Source organism: Hyperolius riggenbachi, chromosome 1, assembly GCF_040937935.1.
Source record: "Hyperolius riggenbachi isolate aHypRig1 chromosome 1, aHypRig1.pri, whole genome shotgun sequence".
Classification (NCBI taxonomy): domain Eukaryota; kingdom Metazoa; phylum Chordata; class Amphibia; order Anura; family Hyperoliidae; genus Hyperolius; species Hyperolius riggenbachi.
In genome coordinates, this window is record NC_090646.1 from 586197222 (window position 1) to 586212345 (window position 15124).

Here is a 15124-nt window from a genome sequence, read left to right on the forward strand (position 1 = left end):
ACCTCCCTCTAGATTGTAAGCCTTTGGGCAAGGTCCTCCTCCTTTTGTGTCCTACCTGATCATGCGCCTCCATTACTGGGAATCCATGCTATGCATCTGAGTGAACCTAACATGCCTAATCTCCATGCTTCCCTCCAGTGACTGACTAAGCATTACCTTGTACTCATACTGTGCTGCGTGATCTGGTTTTTCTTTTATTCCTGTATTGTCATATTGCTGTATGTCACCCCTAAATATTGTCTGTAACCTAAACTAATGTCCAGCGCTGCATAATATGTTGGTGCTTTATAAATACAATAAATAAAGAATCTAAATGATGCACAAGCCTTGACATATACTCGTATCCAAAAGTGGCTTTACTTGCTTTTTAAACGTTAAAACATTTCCAATGATACTTTTCCAGACCTGGATGTCATACCACTTGTGCTTTCCACATATTGTCATTTTAAAGCCATGTGTGCATTAGAAGTAAGAAAAGTGAAACTCAGTAAAACACACAAGGAACACAAATAGAAAAAAGTAACACCAACCGGAAAACTTTAAAATTGAACGGTTACAAATGTCTGAGATCTAGGCTGCACAACTTTGTAGAACTCTTAAAAAAATGCTAAATTATCCTGTTTTACAAATACTGTGTAATTAACATGAAGGGTGTAGGCTGCTAAATGGACAGCTTGGCTCTTCTTTTAGGAGGTCCTCTGAATCCTCTGGTCTTTCTGCGCAGCCCTCCTCTTTTCTCTATAATAGGGATTTCTGTTTCTATTTCCTCTGAGCTGCTGTCACCTCTATCCATAGATTTTCTGGCAGACTGGTCAGTCTCTACAGACCCAGATTCAGAATGTTCTCCAGAAACACTTCTCTGTCCATCAGAATGCTGCTGGAGAGCCACGTCCTGCAGTTCCACCACAAGCAGAGGGCCTTGTCTGAGTAGAGTGTCAGCAGTGATGCTGACTGTTTCTTCTATGGAGCCTGTTTCCAGGGTCGATGCTTCATCCGATGTAACGCACTCTTCTAGGCCGTTGTCTGTGACATCTTCATGGTCTACTGCCACACAAGATTCGCTGGATTTCTCAGCCATTCTTTCCTTAAATTCTTCTTGTACTTCTGCCTGTTCCACTGCAGTTATCACATTTTCATGTGCTGTGGTCTCAAGATCTTCTGGATTCAGAACCTGGAAAAATGTTAAAATCAGAATGGTATAAGTCATAATAATTGCTTTTCAGCTCACAAAATAAAGTGTCAACTTGCATCAGCAGGAACCTGCTGTTACCCTGTTCATCTGCTGTTGATTCAGAACCTGATGGCATATACTTCAGGAACCATCACTAGGGTTCTCCCTAAAGTCTTCGGACCCTTGCTCTCTTTAGCACCTGATAATGGCTAGTTACAGCCATCTCTTCCTCTATCTACCTAAGCATTCATATTTTGTCTGAATGTCGTGCTCTGGTCTGGTTAATATCATCATCATCATCCTTTTTTGTGCTACTGAATAGTCTACAATATAAGCATACCTGTATAACTCTCATACACTGTTCATACATAGTACAAATGTGTACATATACAAATGATAGATACATAAACATGTAGTAGAACATGAATAACAATAGCAAGAAACATCTAATCAAGGATGGCTGGCAGGTATCTGAAACCTAAAAAGGTCCTACATGCTTAATATTTACAAACTCTGGCCCTTCATTATAGTGTTCCTGCATATGGTTCCAAGATCTCTCTAGAGCTCTCTGGAATACTGTGTACTCATTAGTCCAGTGAAGGGTGCTCCTACTTAAACAAGCCTTTAAAGAGAACCCGAGGTGGGGTTTAATTATGTTAGTGGGGCACAGAGGCTGGTTGTGCACACTAACACCAGCCTCTGTTGCCCCATGGTGTGCCTCCAGGACCCCCTGCGTGCCGCTATCCCCTCCGCAGTGCTAGCGACACACAGGGTGTCGCCAGCACAATGTTTATCTATGCCTGTCTGTTAGCGCAGCTCCCCCGCCTCCTCTGTATCGGCGCTACCCACCCGCGTCCCTTCCCTCCCGCTGTTTAGTGTGGAGTGTGCTTTAAAGAGAACCCGAGGTGGGTTTGAAGAATCCTATTAGGACACAGAGGCACATTCTGCATAAAATGCCCATCCTGTGTGTCCTTACAGTGCCCCCCCCCCCCCCCCAGTCTCCACCCGGGCTCTGCTGTTTCCCATAAAAAAAACTGCCAGGCTAGAGACACGTAGATTGTCGCTAGGTGGCTGTTTACCTGAAGGCTGGCTGTCACCGCTGCTCCCCCGCCTCCTCTATAGCGTGGCTCCCTGCCGTAAACGGCCAGCTAGCAACAATCTGCGTGTCGCTAGCCTGGCGTTTTTTTTTATGGGGGACAGCATTGCACGGGGGGACACTGTAAGGACACAGAGGCTGGGCATTGTATGCAGAATGTGCCTCTGCGCCTTAATAGGATTCTTCAAACCCACCTCGGTTCTCTTTAAAACTCGCCTACCTATCTTCCTCCCTTCTCAACCATCACTACTACAGCTCTAACCAACTTAATCATGACTACACAATATCTCCTGCTCTATTTTTCCCCATGTATTGTTTACTTTATTTGCCGAGCTCTAAAGGTGGCCATACATCTAGCAATGATGGACAGATTCGACCAAGAGACAGATCTGTCTTGCAGGATTCAGCCTAGTGACACCACCTTGCCGCTGTCCCCTTGGTGTAAAATGTGCCCTGCCCCCCTGGTGCCCATTGCATAAATACTTTACCTGTCGCGTCTGCCACTGGCTCTGCCTCTTCCTCACACCTCCACGTGGTTGCCGGGGTAATGTCTGATTGTGCTGCCCAGAAGCTGCCTTCCACACTGATTAACACATGCTCAGTGGGAACTTTAATATAATCCCCCCAAAATATCTCCGCAGCCATACCTCCTACAATTTTTGGGGTAGGGAGGGGACCCTCCAAATTACCTCTGTGCCAAACTATAACCTACAGGCCCTGCTGGTTCCCGAGATAGATTACAGAAACCCATCTTGTGATCTAGCAGGGTCCAGGGCGCTGCAATTTGGCACAGAGGTAGTTTGGGGGGGTCCCCTCCCTACCCTTAAAATGTGGGGAGTGTAGGAGGTGTAGCTGTGGAGATATTAAGGTGTTTAGCGCCAGCAGCATAATTGAACAGGAAATGTGGCAGCACAAGCTTCTACTGCGCAGGCGGGGCAGCATAAATCATAGGGCAGCACGATCAGACACAACACTGGCGTAATGTGGGTGCATGCATGATGTCACACATATGCCCACATTTTGCTGGCAATTATGTGGGGCGCGTGTATGTTAGGACGAATGCGGAGATGGAGCTAGTGGTGGACACCGACAGGTAAAGCATTCATGCATATGGGGGGGGGGGGGGGGAGGGGAGGGGGGACAGCACTGGGGATTCAGTTGCACAAAAGATCAAGGAGGGTGGGACAGTGGCTATAAAAGCCACACCCACCCTCCAGTTAAAATATGCATAAAGCAAACCTAAGATTTTGTTTTACTCAAAGCAAAACCTAAGGAAAGTCTGGATCTTATTCCCGCCCCTAGATGTTTATCAGGTCCCACATGTGCAGAGGACCATGACCCAGCCACGGGATGTGACAGCGGCGGCCTGGAGAACAGCGGAATTTCAGTGTGGGACCTGATAGATAGATATATAATCCATTTTATAAAGCACATTGTCTATCATACTTGTGTCACCTGGTCTGGAAAGGAGTCAAAAGATTTCTCCAAGTCCATGTTCACCGACACCAAGGTAGTGAGAGATTTTCCATCGCTGTCACCAGGTTCTAAGTTGGACTCAGTATCTAAAGCCTCCCTTGCGATTTCTTGAGCATTTACCAGCTGAGGCTCAAAAATGTCCTTTGTGATATCGCCATTCACAGGTTCCATCTCAATCTCCTAAAAACAAAAAGTACATAAACAACCCAAAAAAGGTAAAGTACAACTGTTTGTACTGCCCTGATAAACTAGCAAATTATATTGCTTGTGAAGTGTTATCACAATACTCTGAATCTATCATTCCCCATTAGTACAGAATACAAAAATACTGTAAAGGCCAGTTCCGACAGGCTTTCGGTGGCATTGCATTTAGCCAATACAAAACGCTTCTCTGCACACAGAGGCGTTAGCATCTGTTCCTTTGAACAGAACTCCTTGAGTTTTGAGCCCCGTAGGGGGACTGGGGGACTTGGAAGCACTGCAGTTAGCCATTAAATTTTGCATCCAGGACAAAACAAGACAGCTGGAGATGATGGTATCGAGCGCAGTGTTTGCACACATGACGGGAAAACCAACGTTTAAAAAGTCGAACGTGAATTTTAAAAATGCATTTGAAAACCAGAAACCTGACTTAGAACTGCCGTAGGAGCCTGACTAGTAGGAATGATCACATATATAAATTTAAACCCAGGTTTAAATTGATTGGTCCTTTTTCAAGCTGCATATATTTGCATAAAAATGTTCATAGTTTCGGAAGTATTTGCATCTCATTGATTATCCCTACTGACTAGTCCAACAGTGTTTAGCTATTTTTCTCTGGACGAGTCCGGCTCTTCCATACCGCCACGGAGGTTAATGGTATAAAACAGGGTTTCCCAACCCTGTCCTTAAGGCATACATATCATTAAGCCGCCGGGAGATTTGGGTGCAGGATAAAGCCACAAAATGACTCACGCTGCTCCTGCAAAAGTCCCGGCGGCGTTAATTACTATTCCCCCTCCAGGCTACCGTGGATTGTGGGGAAATATGCAATTCAGCTTCAACTATTGCTAGTGGCCAAATTACAGAGTTTTTATCATAGTTGGGGCTCTGTCTTCTGACAGCGCACAAATTACTCACTGAGCGCCGCTATAACTGTAATTCCTATTACTGCCTATGGTGGCACCAGAGACTGCGCACAAGTCTCCAGGCAATTTTTACAGCGCTCTGCCCTCAAGTAGCATCAACAGTGTATGTTTTCCAGAAAACCACAAACATTCACAGGCAAGGCATTTAGTGTCTCAGCAGAGCTGATTACCTCTGTAGAGTTCTGCAAAATATGCGCTGTTGGTGGTACTTGAGGACAGGGTTGGGAAGCCCTGATATAAAGAAGCACCATAATAGTATGCAAGAACGTTGTTAACGATCTAAATATAAACCTGTGTAAATACAGCCAAATGGTAGTGACATCCCTCACCACCAGGGTCGGACTGGGACACTGGGGGCCCACCAAAGAAATTTCAACCTGGGGCCCACACATCCCATGATTGCGTTGAAAAAAGGGCGTGACCATGCACCGGAAGGTGGGCGTGGTCATGATGTATTATGGACAGGGCCAAATGTACATGATCTTAGCAGCATTGTAATTCAGAGACACTGCTGCCCAGCAAAACTTTGCATAGAGTCCCCTCCTTCAATATAAAGTAATGTCCTACTTTGCAGAGGTTGCGACCGCATAGGGGCCCTTGGGCCAAAGGGGCCACGAAGGGCCCATCCCTCATCTACAGTATTACCTCTCTATTGGTCCTGTGCTCATAATAATCACTTCTATAGATACTTTGAACAGTGGTAATCATTAACAAGCTATTTCCCATCCCTTTCTTGCACCTCTGACACTGTAGTTGCCATTGGCAGGTTTTGGTGCGTCGTATCAATTGTTATGTATAGAGTGCTTGGGAGGCCCCAATGTAAAACTTGCATCGAGGCCTACAGCTCCTTAGGTACGCCACTGCTCTCAGCATGAGTGATTACAGCACTGAGAAGAGAATTTTTATGCTGCAGGCAGCAATTGGAGTTCTGTCAGACAAGGAGGGGGGGCCCACCAGAGACCTGGAGGCAGGGCCCACCGAGGGAAAAAACTGTACTACTGTGGCCCAGTCCGACCCTGCTCACCACTAACACCTCACCATCATCATTCTTATAATCAAGGATAGAGATCATATCTGATCTGCGGATGAATGTCCGTTAAACAAGGTGTGTATGAGATCTGCAGATATCAAAGACCATGAAAGCATTTTGCAGTAACTGATCTTTTGCATGTGTACAGCATCTTTAAAGGATACCCGAAGAGACATGTGACGTGATGAGATAGACATGTGTATGTACAGTGCCTAGCACACTAATAACTATGCTAGGAAAGAAAAAAAGGAACACAGCATAGTTATTTGTGTGCTAGGCACTGTACATACACATGTCTATCTCATCATGTCACATGTCACTTCAGGTATTCTTTAAAAAAAGATCAGTCTTTCAAACCTCCTTGACAAACCTATGTGACCTCCATGACAAACCAATTCCTCAGTTTGCAAAGATTTTTATCTGATAGGTTTACTCAGCATAATAGAATAGACCAGGCTTTCTCAACCAGGGTTCTCTGGAACCCCAGGGTTCCTTGAGGACTCTGCAGGGGTTCCTTGGCATTTTACCCCATCGTGGGGGAAGTATAATAGAGCACACTATAATAAGTGGTACTATAACAAGAAGCACTAAATTGGGGGGTCAGGAGACAGTATAATGAGTGGCAGTGTAATGGGAGATAGTGAAATTAGCAGCCTAACCTATTTAAAGACCATGTCTCCTGAAAAATAAATATAGGGGTTCCTTGAGACCAAAAAATTGTTTGCAGGGGTTCCTTGAGATCCAAAAGTTATTTACAGGGTTCCTCCAAGGTAAAAAGGTTGAGAAAGGCTGGAATAGACTGTGTAGAGTATGGCTCTCATACTACATGGAATGTGGTAAAATTGGTCTGTGATCTTTCATTTCCCAAAGACTTTTATCTCATGTGTGTACTTAGCTTTAGAGACCGCCCATTACAGCATGAAATTATTGCACACATGTATGCCACCCCTCCAACCAGGGCTGCTGGAGTTGGGAGTCAAGGAGTCCGTGGTTTCGGGTGAGATTGGTACCCGGAGTCAGAGTTAGAGTCGGTGGTTTCATAAACTGAGGAGTCGGAGTCGGATGATTTTTGTACCAAATCCACAGCCCTGTTAAGTATTAGACTAAGGAGTCGGAGTCCGAGCAATTTTGGATACCTGGGGCCTTATGCAATTCACTTTTTCACCTGAGTTTTCTCTTAGGTGGTATTTTCACAACTTATAAATAAAAAGCCTTTTACACCCCCAGCAAGCAAACAAATACTCAAAATAATTTTGGCAGTACTTTTTCACATACGTTTGGGTACTTTTTCCATCTCAAGGTAGTAAAAAGCTAATTTAAATTGAAGTTGAAAAATTATCTCCTAGGAAAAAACTCAGGTGAAAAAGTAAATTGCACATGGCCCCTGGAGTCAGAGTGGGAGTTGGAGGTTTCATAAACTGAGGAGTCAGAGTGGGAGTTGGAGGTTTCATAAACTGAGGAGTCAGAGTGGGAGTTGGAGGTTTCATAAACTGAGGAGTTAGAGTCGGAGTTTGAGGTTTCATAAACTGAGGAGTCAGAGTCGGAGTTGGATGATTTTTTGTACTGACTACACAGCCTTGCCTCCACAAAGGATGCAGCCAGTGGAGTCAGACTAGAGTCAAACTATCCTTTTAACATTAGAGGCAGAGCCTCAGCACAGAGGTCAGCCAACTGCATTGTTTATTAGAGAATTAAGCCAGAAGTTTTAAATCAGGATGATACCATTTATTGGCTAACTAAAAATGAATAAAAATAAGCAAGCTTTCGGCCTTGCAGCCTTCGTTGGGCTTATATCCTGTTGTCAGAGTGGGAGTTGGAGGTTTCATAAACTGAGGAGTCAGAGTGAGAGTAGAACAGGATATACTGTAAGCCAGACGAAGGCTGCAAGGCGAAAGCTTGCTTATTCTTATTCATTTTTAGTTAGCCAATAAATGGTATCATCCTGATTTAAAACTTCTTGCTTTTACTGATGGCTAACACGGTACAATACCCTACTGCTACTAGAATTAAGTTAGCAGCCTCTGTATTAGTCTCACTTCAGGTTCCCTTACAGTAAACCTGTAATTTTAAAAAAAAGTGTCCCGGGGGGTACTTACTTCTGGGTCCTTCCCCCGTCCTCCTCAGACAGCCGGATCCAGCGCCGGTTCCCCCAGGATAGAGGCTCCTCGCCGGAGGAGTTTCTGCACATGTGCGCAGCCGACAAGCGGCCAACAAGGAAATCCTTCGGGGGTCCCAGCGCTCGATCCCCTCTGCTGAGGAGGACAGGGGGCAACCTCTTTAGGATCCTGAGGCTTCCCTCTCCTGCCCCCAAGGGGCACTTTTTTTTGTTACAGGTTTACTTAACTGGTTCCAGACCGACACTGTACGCATCTACGTCCAGCAGGTGGTGCTGCGGCTCTGACTGGACATAGATTCAACGTCACAATGAATCGCGCGTCTCCGCCGATCTCGCTGCTCTGCACCCGCCGCAATCCGCCCGCAGTGCTCTGTAAGCAGGCCAGGAGCTACTTTCATTGGCTTCTGACCACGTGATCACAGAAAGCCAATCACATTGGCTCCCATTGATAGACAGCATCAGGAGCCAATGAAAGCGGCTCCTGACCGGCTGTCAGCACTCTGCCATCATAGAGACGGCAGAGAGAAGAGCCTGCAGCGATGGGGCAGCGGCGTGACCGGCGAGTATGTGCAGCGATTCATCGGGAGGCAGCGTACCAGCAGTCTCTTGTCCTTAAGGGGGCAGAGCCTGCTGGTACGGAAGTGGTTAAAATTCCTCAGATGCAGAAAGCACAACATTTACTAGTTCTGGGCTTTTGTTTCGTGGTTTACTAAAGTAAAATCAGTATATTTAGTATAAGTCAAATCAGAATATTTAGTATAGTACCTGGTTATTTTCAAGGGCTTCATCTGGTTCTTTGTGAGAATCTTGGCTGTCTTGTAAGATATGCACAGGTTTAGCTGAGATCTCCTCCTGAAGTTTGCTCATGTCAGTCTCATCTCTGTCTTCTGCCAGCTGCTGGATCAGCTCCTTAAAGTTCTCCACTATCTGTTCTTTAGACTCCATCCTGCAGATGAATGCACACTGTGACTGCAGTCCATATATCACAGTCTTATTCAAAGCCACTGAGATTTAAAAGTACACAGGACAGATTCTCAAAGTAATCATGTCACTAAGTGGAAATTATAAGTACCGTATACTGTATATTCACGGACAAGAGTGGATAAGATAAGCCCCTCCCCTTTCCCCTAAGGTTCAGCGCTGCGTAATATGTTGGCGCTTTATAAATACAATAAATAAATAAATTAAAGGGCCCGTTTCCACTAGTGCGGTGCGATTCCGTTGCAGAAAACGCGAAAATGAATTTGCATGCGGATGTGAATTCGTATGCGAGTGTATGCAAATTTTAACGCGAAAACGCATTAAAATTTGCATCTGTTTGTAAGTATGGGAATTTAACCATGTCAGTGTCTGTGTGCTTTTACATTTGATTTTAAGCGAAACCATACGCAAATTGACATGGAAAATTTGCATAACGAAAACGCATGCAAATTTCCTATTAATTAATTACAGGCGATTCGCACACTAACCTTTGCATTGTGCGAACTCTGATGGCTCTGCTGTGCAGATTTTTTTCTGCACAGTCCACCAAAGAAGTGGAAACAAGCCTGTTGATTTATATTGGTTATGCGAATCTGCATGCAGAAAATGCATGCAAATTCGCTGTAGTGGAAACGGGCCCTTAAAAAGTGGAAAACCAGCATGACCTTCACATTATCTCACTCTGCAAATTTAATGGCCAGCAGATGAGGTGACTGGGAATAAAAAAAACCACCAGATGTGTCCCCCAAACAGTATTACATAGTCAGAAGTGACACCCCCCAAATACTATTAGGGCTGCGAATTGTCCCCCCTCCCCCAATAACCCAATAACGGTAGTCAGTGTTAGCCCTTCCCCCAAAGTATTGGCATTCAGAGGTGCCTCCCACCAATAAAGGCAGCCAGACATTTCTGCCTTAGTATAGGTAGTAAGTAAAATAAGCACTAGCGCTTCCCAGTTTCTGGTATCAAAGAATGCTGCAGCAAAAGGTGTTCTATACCCCAGATAGGTGTGAAAATATTTCAAAAAAACCTCAGCACTAGCAATCGTGTGTAATTCTCTAGTGCAGCTGCTATGTATCCTCCTGCAGACACCCAGTGCTCATGGACTGGAATAGGAATTAACATGGATTGGACATGGACATGGGATATGAATATCAGCACTGATCAGTGTCCAGGGGTACAAAACAACATCTATTTATTCAAACAACTGCACAAATAAAACACAGACACATTGTGGGTCCAGAACAATGGGGGCCCAATCAACATAAGCAAGTCTTAATGCACTGATTGTGCTAAGAGGTAAGTAAAAGCCTGGAGATGCCCACTCTCTAGTTTGTTCCGACCGGTTTCGGCAATTTCGCGTTCCTAACAATCCATGAGTATGGAAGAATTGCCTAAACCGGTTGAGAGTAGGCATCTCGAGGTCTCTAGGGTTGTGAGACTCACATACTGGCTGCCTGACGTGAGATTCAGCTGTAACTGTAAGTGAAAGTATTGTAGTTTCTGTAAAATTATAGAATAAGCCCGGCCTATATAGGTTGGGCAGTAAGAGATTTAGGTTGGAGCAAATAGGCTGCATTTTCTCCTGCAAGAGAGTGTATAACAGGAAACCAATGCAGAACCCTAAAGGACAACTGACGTGAGAGGTATATGGAGGCGGCCATATTTATTTATTTTTAAGCAATATCAGTTGCCTGGCAGCCCTGCTGGTCTATTTGTCTGCAGCTGTTTCTGAATCACAAACCTGAAACAAGCATGCAGCTAATCTAGTCAGATTTTACAAAAATGTCAGAGACACCTGATCTGCTGCATGCTTGCTCAGGGTCTATGGCTAAAAGTATTAGAGGCAGAGGATCAGCAGGATAGCCAGGCAACTGGTATAGCTTAAAAGTAAATAAAAATGGCAGCCTCCATATACCTCTCAAGTCAGTTGTCCTTTAAGGCTTGGTTCAGATGGGTTTCAGCAGGACAGCTGGCAATGGCTTGTTGCCAAACATTTTCTGTTACCAAGCAGAAAAGCGATCGGCATTGGTTACCGGCGTTTCGTTGACGCCATCCTGCAATGCAGCTGTCTTGGACGTTACATGTGTAGACGAGTTGATGGGATCTACAGCGGCATTTACATGAATTACAAAAAATGCTGCAACCATTGTTTAAAAACCTGAGTGCTGTAATAACAGCGCAGGAGATTTGGGCCCAGCCAGTGCCACCATCGACCGTAATAGGAATTACTGTTATAGCGGCGCTTAGTGAGTAAAAAGACTGGGCTCAGATTACTTTTAAAACACTGTAATTCGGTCGCCAGCAATAGCTGGAAGCCGAATTACATCATTTCCCCACTATCCACGGATACTTGGAGGGGGAGTAGTAATTAACGCAGCCGGGACTTGTGAAGGAGCAGGGTAAGCCGTATATCAGCTTTATCCTGCGCCCAAATCTCCCAGCGGCTATCTCATAGGTATTATTTTTTTATTAGCGCTGACATCTTCCGCAGCGCTGTACAAAGTATATACACATAGTCAAGTCACTAACTGTCCCTCAGAGGAGCTCACAATCAAATCCCTACCATAGTCATATGTCTATGTATGTATTGTATGTATAGTATTCTAGGGACAATTTTTAGGGGGAAGCCAATTAACTTATCTGTATGTTTTTTGGGATGTAGGAGGAAACACGAGAGCTCGGAGGAAACCCACACAGACATGTGGAGAACATACAAACTCCTTGCAGATGTTGACCTGGCTGGGATTTGAACCGGGGGACCCAGCGCTGCAAGGCAAGAGCGCTAACCACTACACCACCATGCTGCCCTAAGTATGCCTTTTCACTACTTTGTTGTCGCGTGACTCTTTGATCTTGCTCCGTGCCTCATACTGAAGCACTGGAGGAAGGATGCTGATTCAGGCAGGAAGTTGCTGGCTCCCCACATTCCTTGTTTTGGGATAGAAAGAGTGCCGCTCCCATGTGACCATTATGTATGACTGTAAAACCAATCTTACCTCTTAGGTGACCTTTCCTGGCTGGTGTCACCACCCTCTTCTTCTGGTTGGGCATCGTCTACTTTCTTTCCAATCTTTGGCCGTTTTAGCTGGCTGCTTCTGGTGCGCGTGGAAACGGGGGTCACATCAGGATCTGAAACAAGGAAGGAGGTGCTGGAGCTAATGTTCTGTTTTCACAGAGGAAGCTTTATACCAGGAATTCAGCATTACTTCAGCTATCCGCACTACAGCAGCTGATAAACCATGTAAGCAATTAAAGGTCCACAATCATGAAACATTACATATATTATGTACATTTCTCCCAGAATAAAATGCACTATAAATTATTTTTTCCTATGTTGCTGTCACTATATTAGGTAGTAAAAAGCTGTCAGAACTGACAGACTTTGGACTAGTCCATCTCCTCATAAGAGGTTCTCAGTAATACTCATAATAATAATCAATACAAAAGTACTCACTGGAAAGGATCTATACAGAGATGTCAGCCAGCACACTATTCTGGTAGCTGGACTGAGTAATTGCAGTTCAGTAAGTGCTTTTGGAAATAAAAAAATAACTGAGAATCCCCCATGAGGAGATGGACTAGTCCAAAAGCTGTCTGATATGTCAGATTTTCACTACCAACTGTAAGTGACAGCGACATAGGAAAAAAGGTATTTATTGTTAATTTTACTCTGGGAGTAATGTACATTCATATGTATGTACCGGTGTTTTACATTTTACAATAGGTGTTCTTTAACCGCTTCACAACTGAGAGGTTTTACCCCTTCAGCATCCGAGCAATTTTCACCTTTCAGCGCTCCTTACATTCATTCGCCTATAACTTTATCATTACTTATCGCAATGAAATGAACTAGATCTTGTTTTTTTGCCACCAATTAGGCTTTCTTTAGGTGGGACATTATGCCAAGGATTATTTTATTCTAAATGTGTTTTAATGGGAAAATAGGAAAACATTTGGAAAGAAAATCATTATTTTTCAGTTTTCGGGCCATTATAGTTTTTAAATAATTCATGCTACTGTAATTAAAATCCATGTAACTTATTTGCCCATTTATCCCGGTTATTACAGCGGGACTATCACAACGTTTGGCGCCAATATTTTATTTGCAAATAAAGGTGCATTCTTTTCAGTTTTGCATCCATCCCTAATTACAAGCCCATAATTTATAAAGTAACAGTGTTATACCCTCTTGATATAAATATTTAAAGATTTCAGTCCCTAAGGTAACTATTTATGTTTTTTTTTTTAATTGAATTTTTATTTATTTTTTATTACAAAAAAAAAAATGGTAACAATTGGGGAGTGTGGGAGTTAATGAGGTAATTTTATATTGTAAAATAATGTATTTGTATGTGAAAAATGTTTTTGGGTGTAGTTTTACTTTTTGGCCACAAGATGGCCACAGTCATTTTTTGTAAATGCGTCCTGCAAGCGTAGGAAGTACGCTTGCAGGAAGTTCAGGGAGGCTGGGAAACTGTTTTTTTTCCCACAATGATCGCGCTGCTTCTTATAGAAGCAGCCGATCATTGCTGGGGGGCAGAGATCAACAAACGGGAATGTTTTTTCCCGTTGATTGATCTCCAAACGAGCGGGCGGCTGCGTGCACGATCGCGGGAGCGTGCGCATGTGCGAGCAGGAGTGCGGACAGCGGTGGCAGCAGCGGCACATCCGCTGCCACATGCTGGAGGAAGCCCCAGGTATCTACGCTCTGGGCGGGGAACTGAAGTCCAAAGAAGCGTAGATATACTGTACCCGGGCGGCGAAGTGGTTAAACATACACACTGATAACAAGTCCCTATGTCCACTGGTAGATTAGACTCGAAATAACCAGTCTTAAGCCCCATACACAGGCTCAACAGAAGTATTTTATGCAGCACAATTATCAAACAACTTTTGTTGTGAAACAAGTTGAACAACCCAAAAAAAACTGTTGGATTGACGCCTTATCAGTCTTATCAGTTGTGTGAACAATTGCAAGCAACTTTTTCTGGTTGTTAAAAGGCCGCTGTTCAGCGTGTGCATGGCGCGTTACTCATTAACTAAACACCCATTTGGCATCAGTTGTAGTGAACCTGAGCAATGTAAACTAAACTGATGAAGTAGATAAGCAGAAGTTGCCTTTATTAAAAACTGTTAACAAAACAAATGTCTCACAGACATGTAAATAGGCAAATGAGTGCTGTTGCTTTAAATGTCAGGAGTAAAGGGGCCCATACACTGGTCGATTTCAGCCATTGATCGATCAATCAATTCTCGATTCAATTCTATAGAATCGATTCCCTCTGAGAGGATGGAAAATCTAGGTCGATCTTCTGCTGGCAGCAAATCGATGGCCCATAGAGTTGCATTGAATCTAATGGTCCAATAATGCATTTAGATCGATTTAAATCTGTTCCTAGTGTGTGGCATACATCAGATAGATTCCTGTCAGATTCGACTTGACAGGAATCTGACAGAAATCTATCTAATGGTTTAATCTGCTGCAAATCTATAAGTGTATGGCCACCTTAAGTTCCCTGGTGTCAGAAAGAAGTCTCTCCAACTCAGACTTCATTTCATGAATGGCTTCACTGACCAACAGGGCAGCAAGCCATCCTACTGAACTCCTACATCTGCTCTGGTCACACTGGGATGCTGTAGTTGGACAGTATTAGTGCATTGCTATTGCAACACAATTATATTGTAATGTACAAGCAGCTTTTTACCTTTAGATATTCCAGCCTCGTCACTGTGGAATGTTTTCTCTTCATGTATCTCTACCTGGAAACGAAAGATGGGAGCCTTTTAACACTTAAGGAAAATAACACTGGGACTAAAGCCTAATCCGAATAAGTGCATCATCCAAATCATATCAATAAGATCATCAACCTAACCTAAAGCCAGAAACACACCTGTTCTTCCTCTACATCTTCAGTCAGCAGGGTTTCTTTCAATGGAGGCTGTGAGGGTTGTGTGTCCTGAGGCGGGGAGGCTGGGGGACGCTCTGAGGGACACTTTTCTGTGACCTGGGAGACTGGCTCTTTCTTGGCAGCTTCTGTAAAAGAGAAGTAAGAAATATTACCAGGCAAATGAGTGAACTCAACACACCATCTGCATCGGGACAATAAAGCGAGATCCATTACTG

The 15124-nt window shown here is 44.0% G+C and overlaps 1 protein-coding gene across 4 annotated transcripts in view; it reads right to left on the reverse strand.

The window, feature by feature from the left end:
- Positions 1-338: 338 nt before the first annotated feature.
- Positions 339-15124, reverse strand: part of FAM169A (family with sequence similarity 169 member A) — a 112363-nt gene continuing 97577 nt past the window's right edge. For 3 of the 4 annotated variants that reach the window (XM_068248562.1, XM_068248571.1, XM_068248580.1), the window contains exons 8-13: positions 14892-15034; positions 14706-14760; positions 11997-12129; positions 8782-8962; positions 3714-3923; positions 339-1171 (exon numbers count right to left, since the gene is read on the reverse strand). In XM_068248562.1, the coding sequence (XP_068104663.1) occupies positions 662-1171; positions 3714-3923; positions 8782-8962; positions 11997-12129; positions 14706-14760; positions 14892-15034 (1232 nt within the window). In that variant the 3' untranslated portion in view covers positions 339-661. The remainder of the gene's footprint in view (positions 1172-3713; positions 3924-8781; positions 8963-11996; positions 12130-14705; positions 14761-14891; positions 15035-15124) is intronic. The other variant, XM_068248552.1, reaches the window with a different exon arrangement.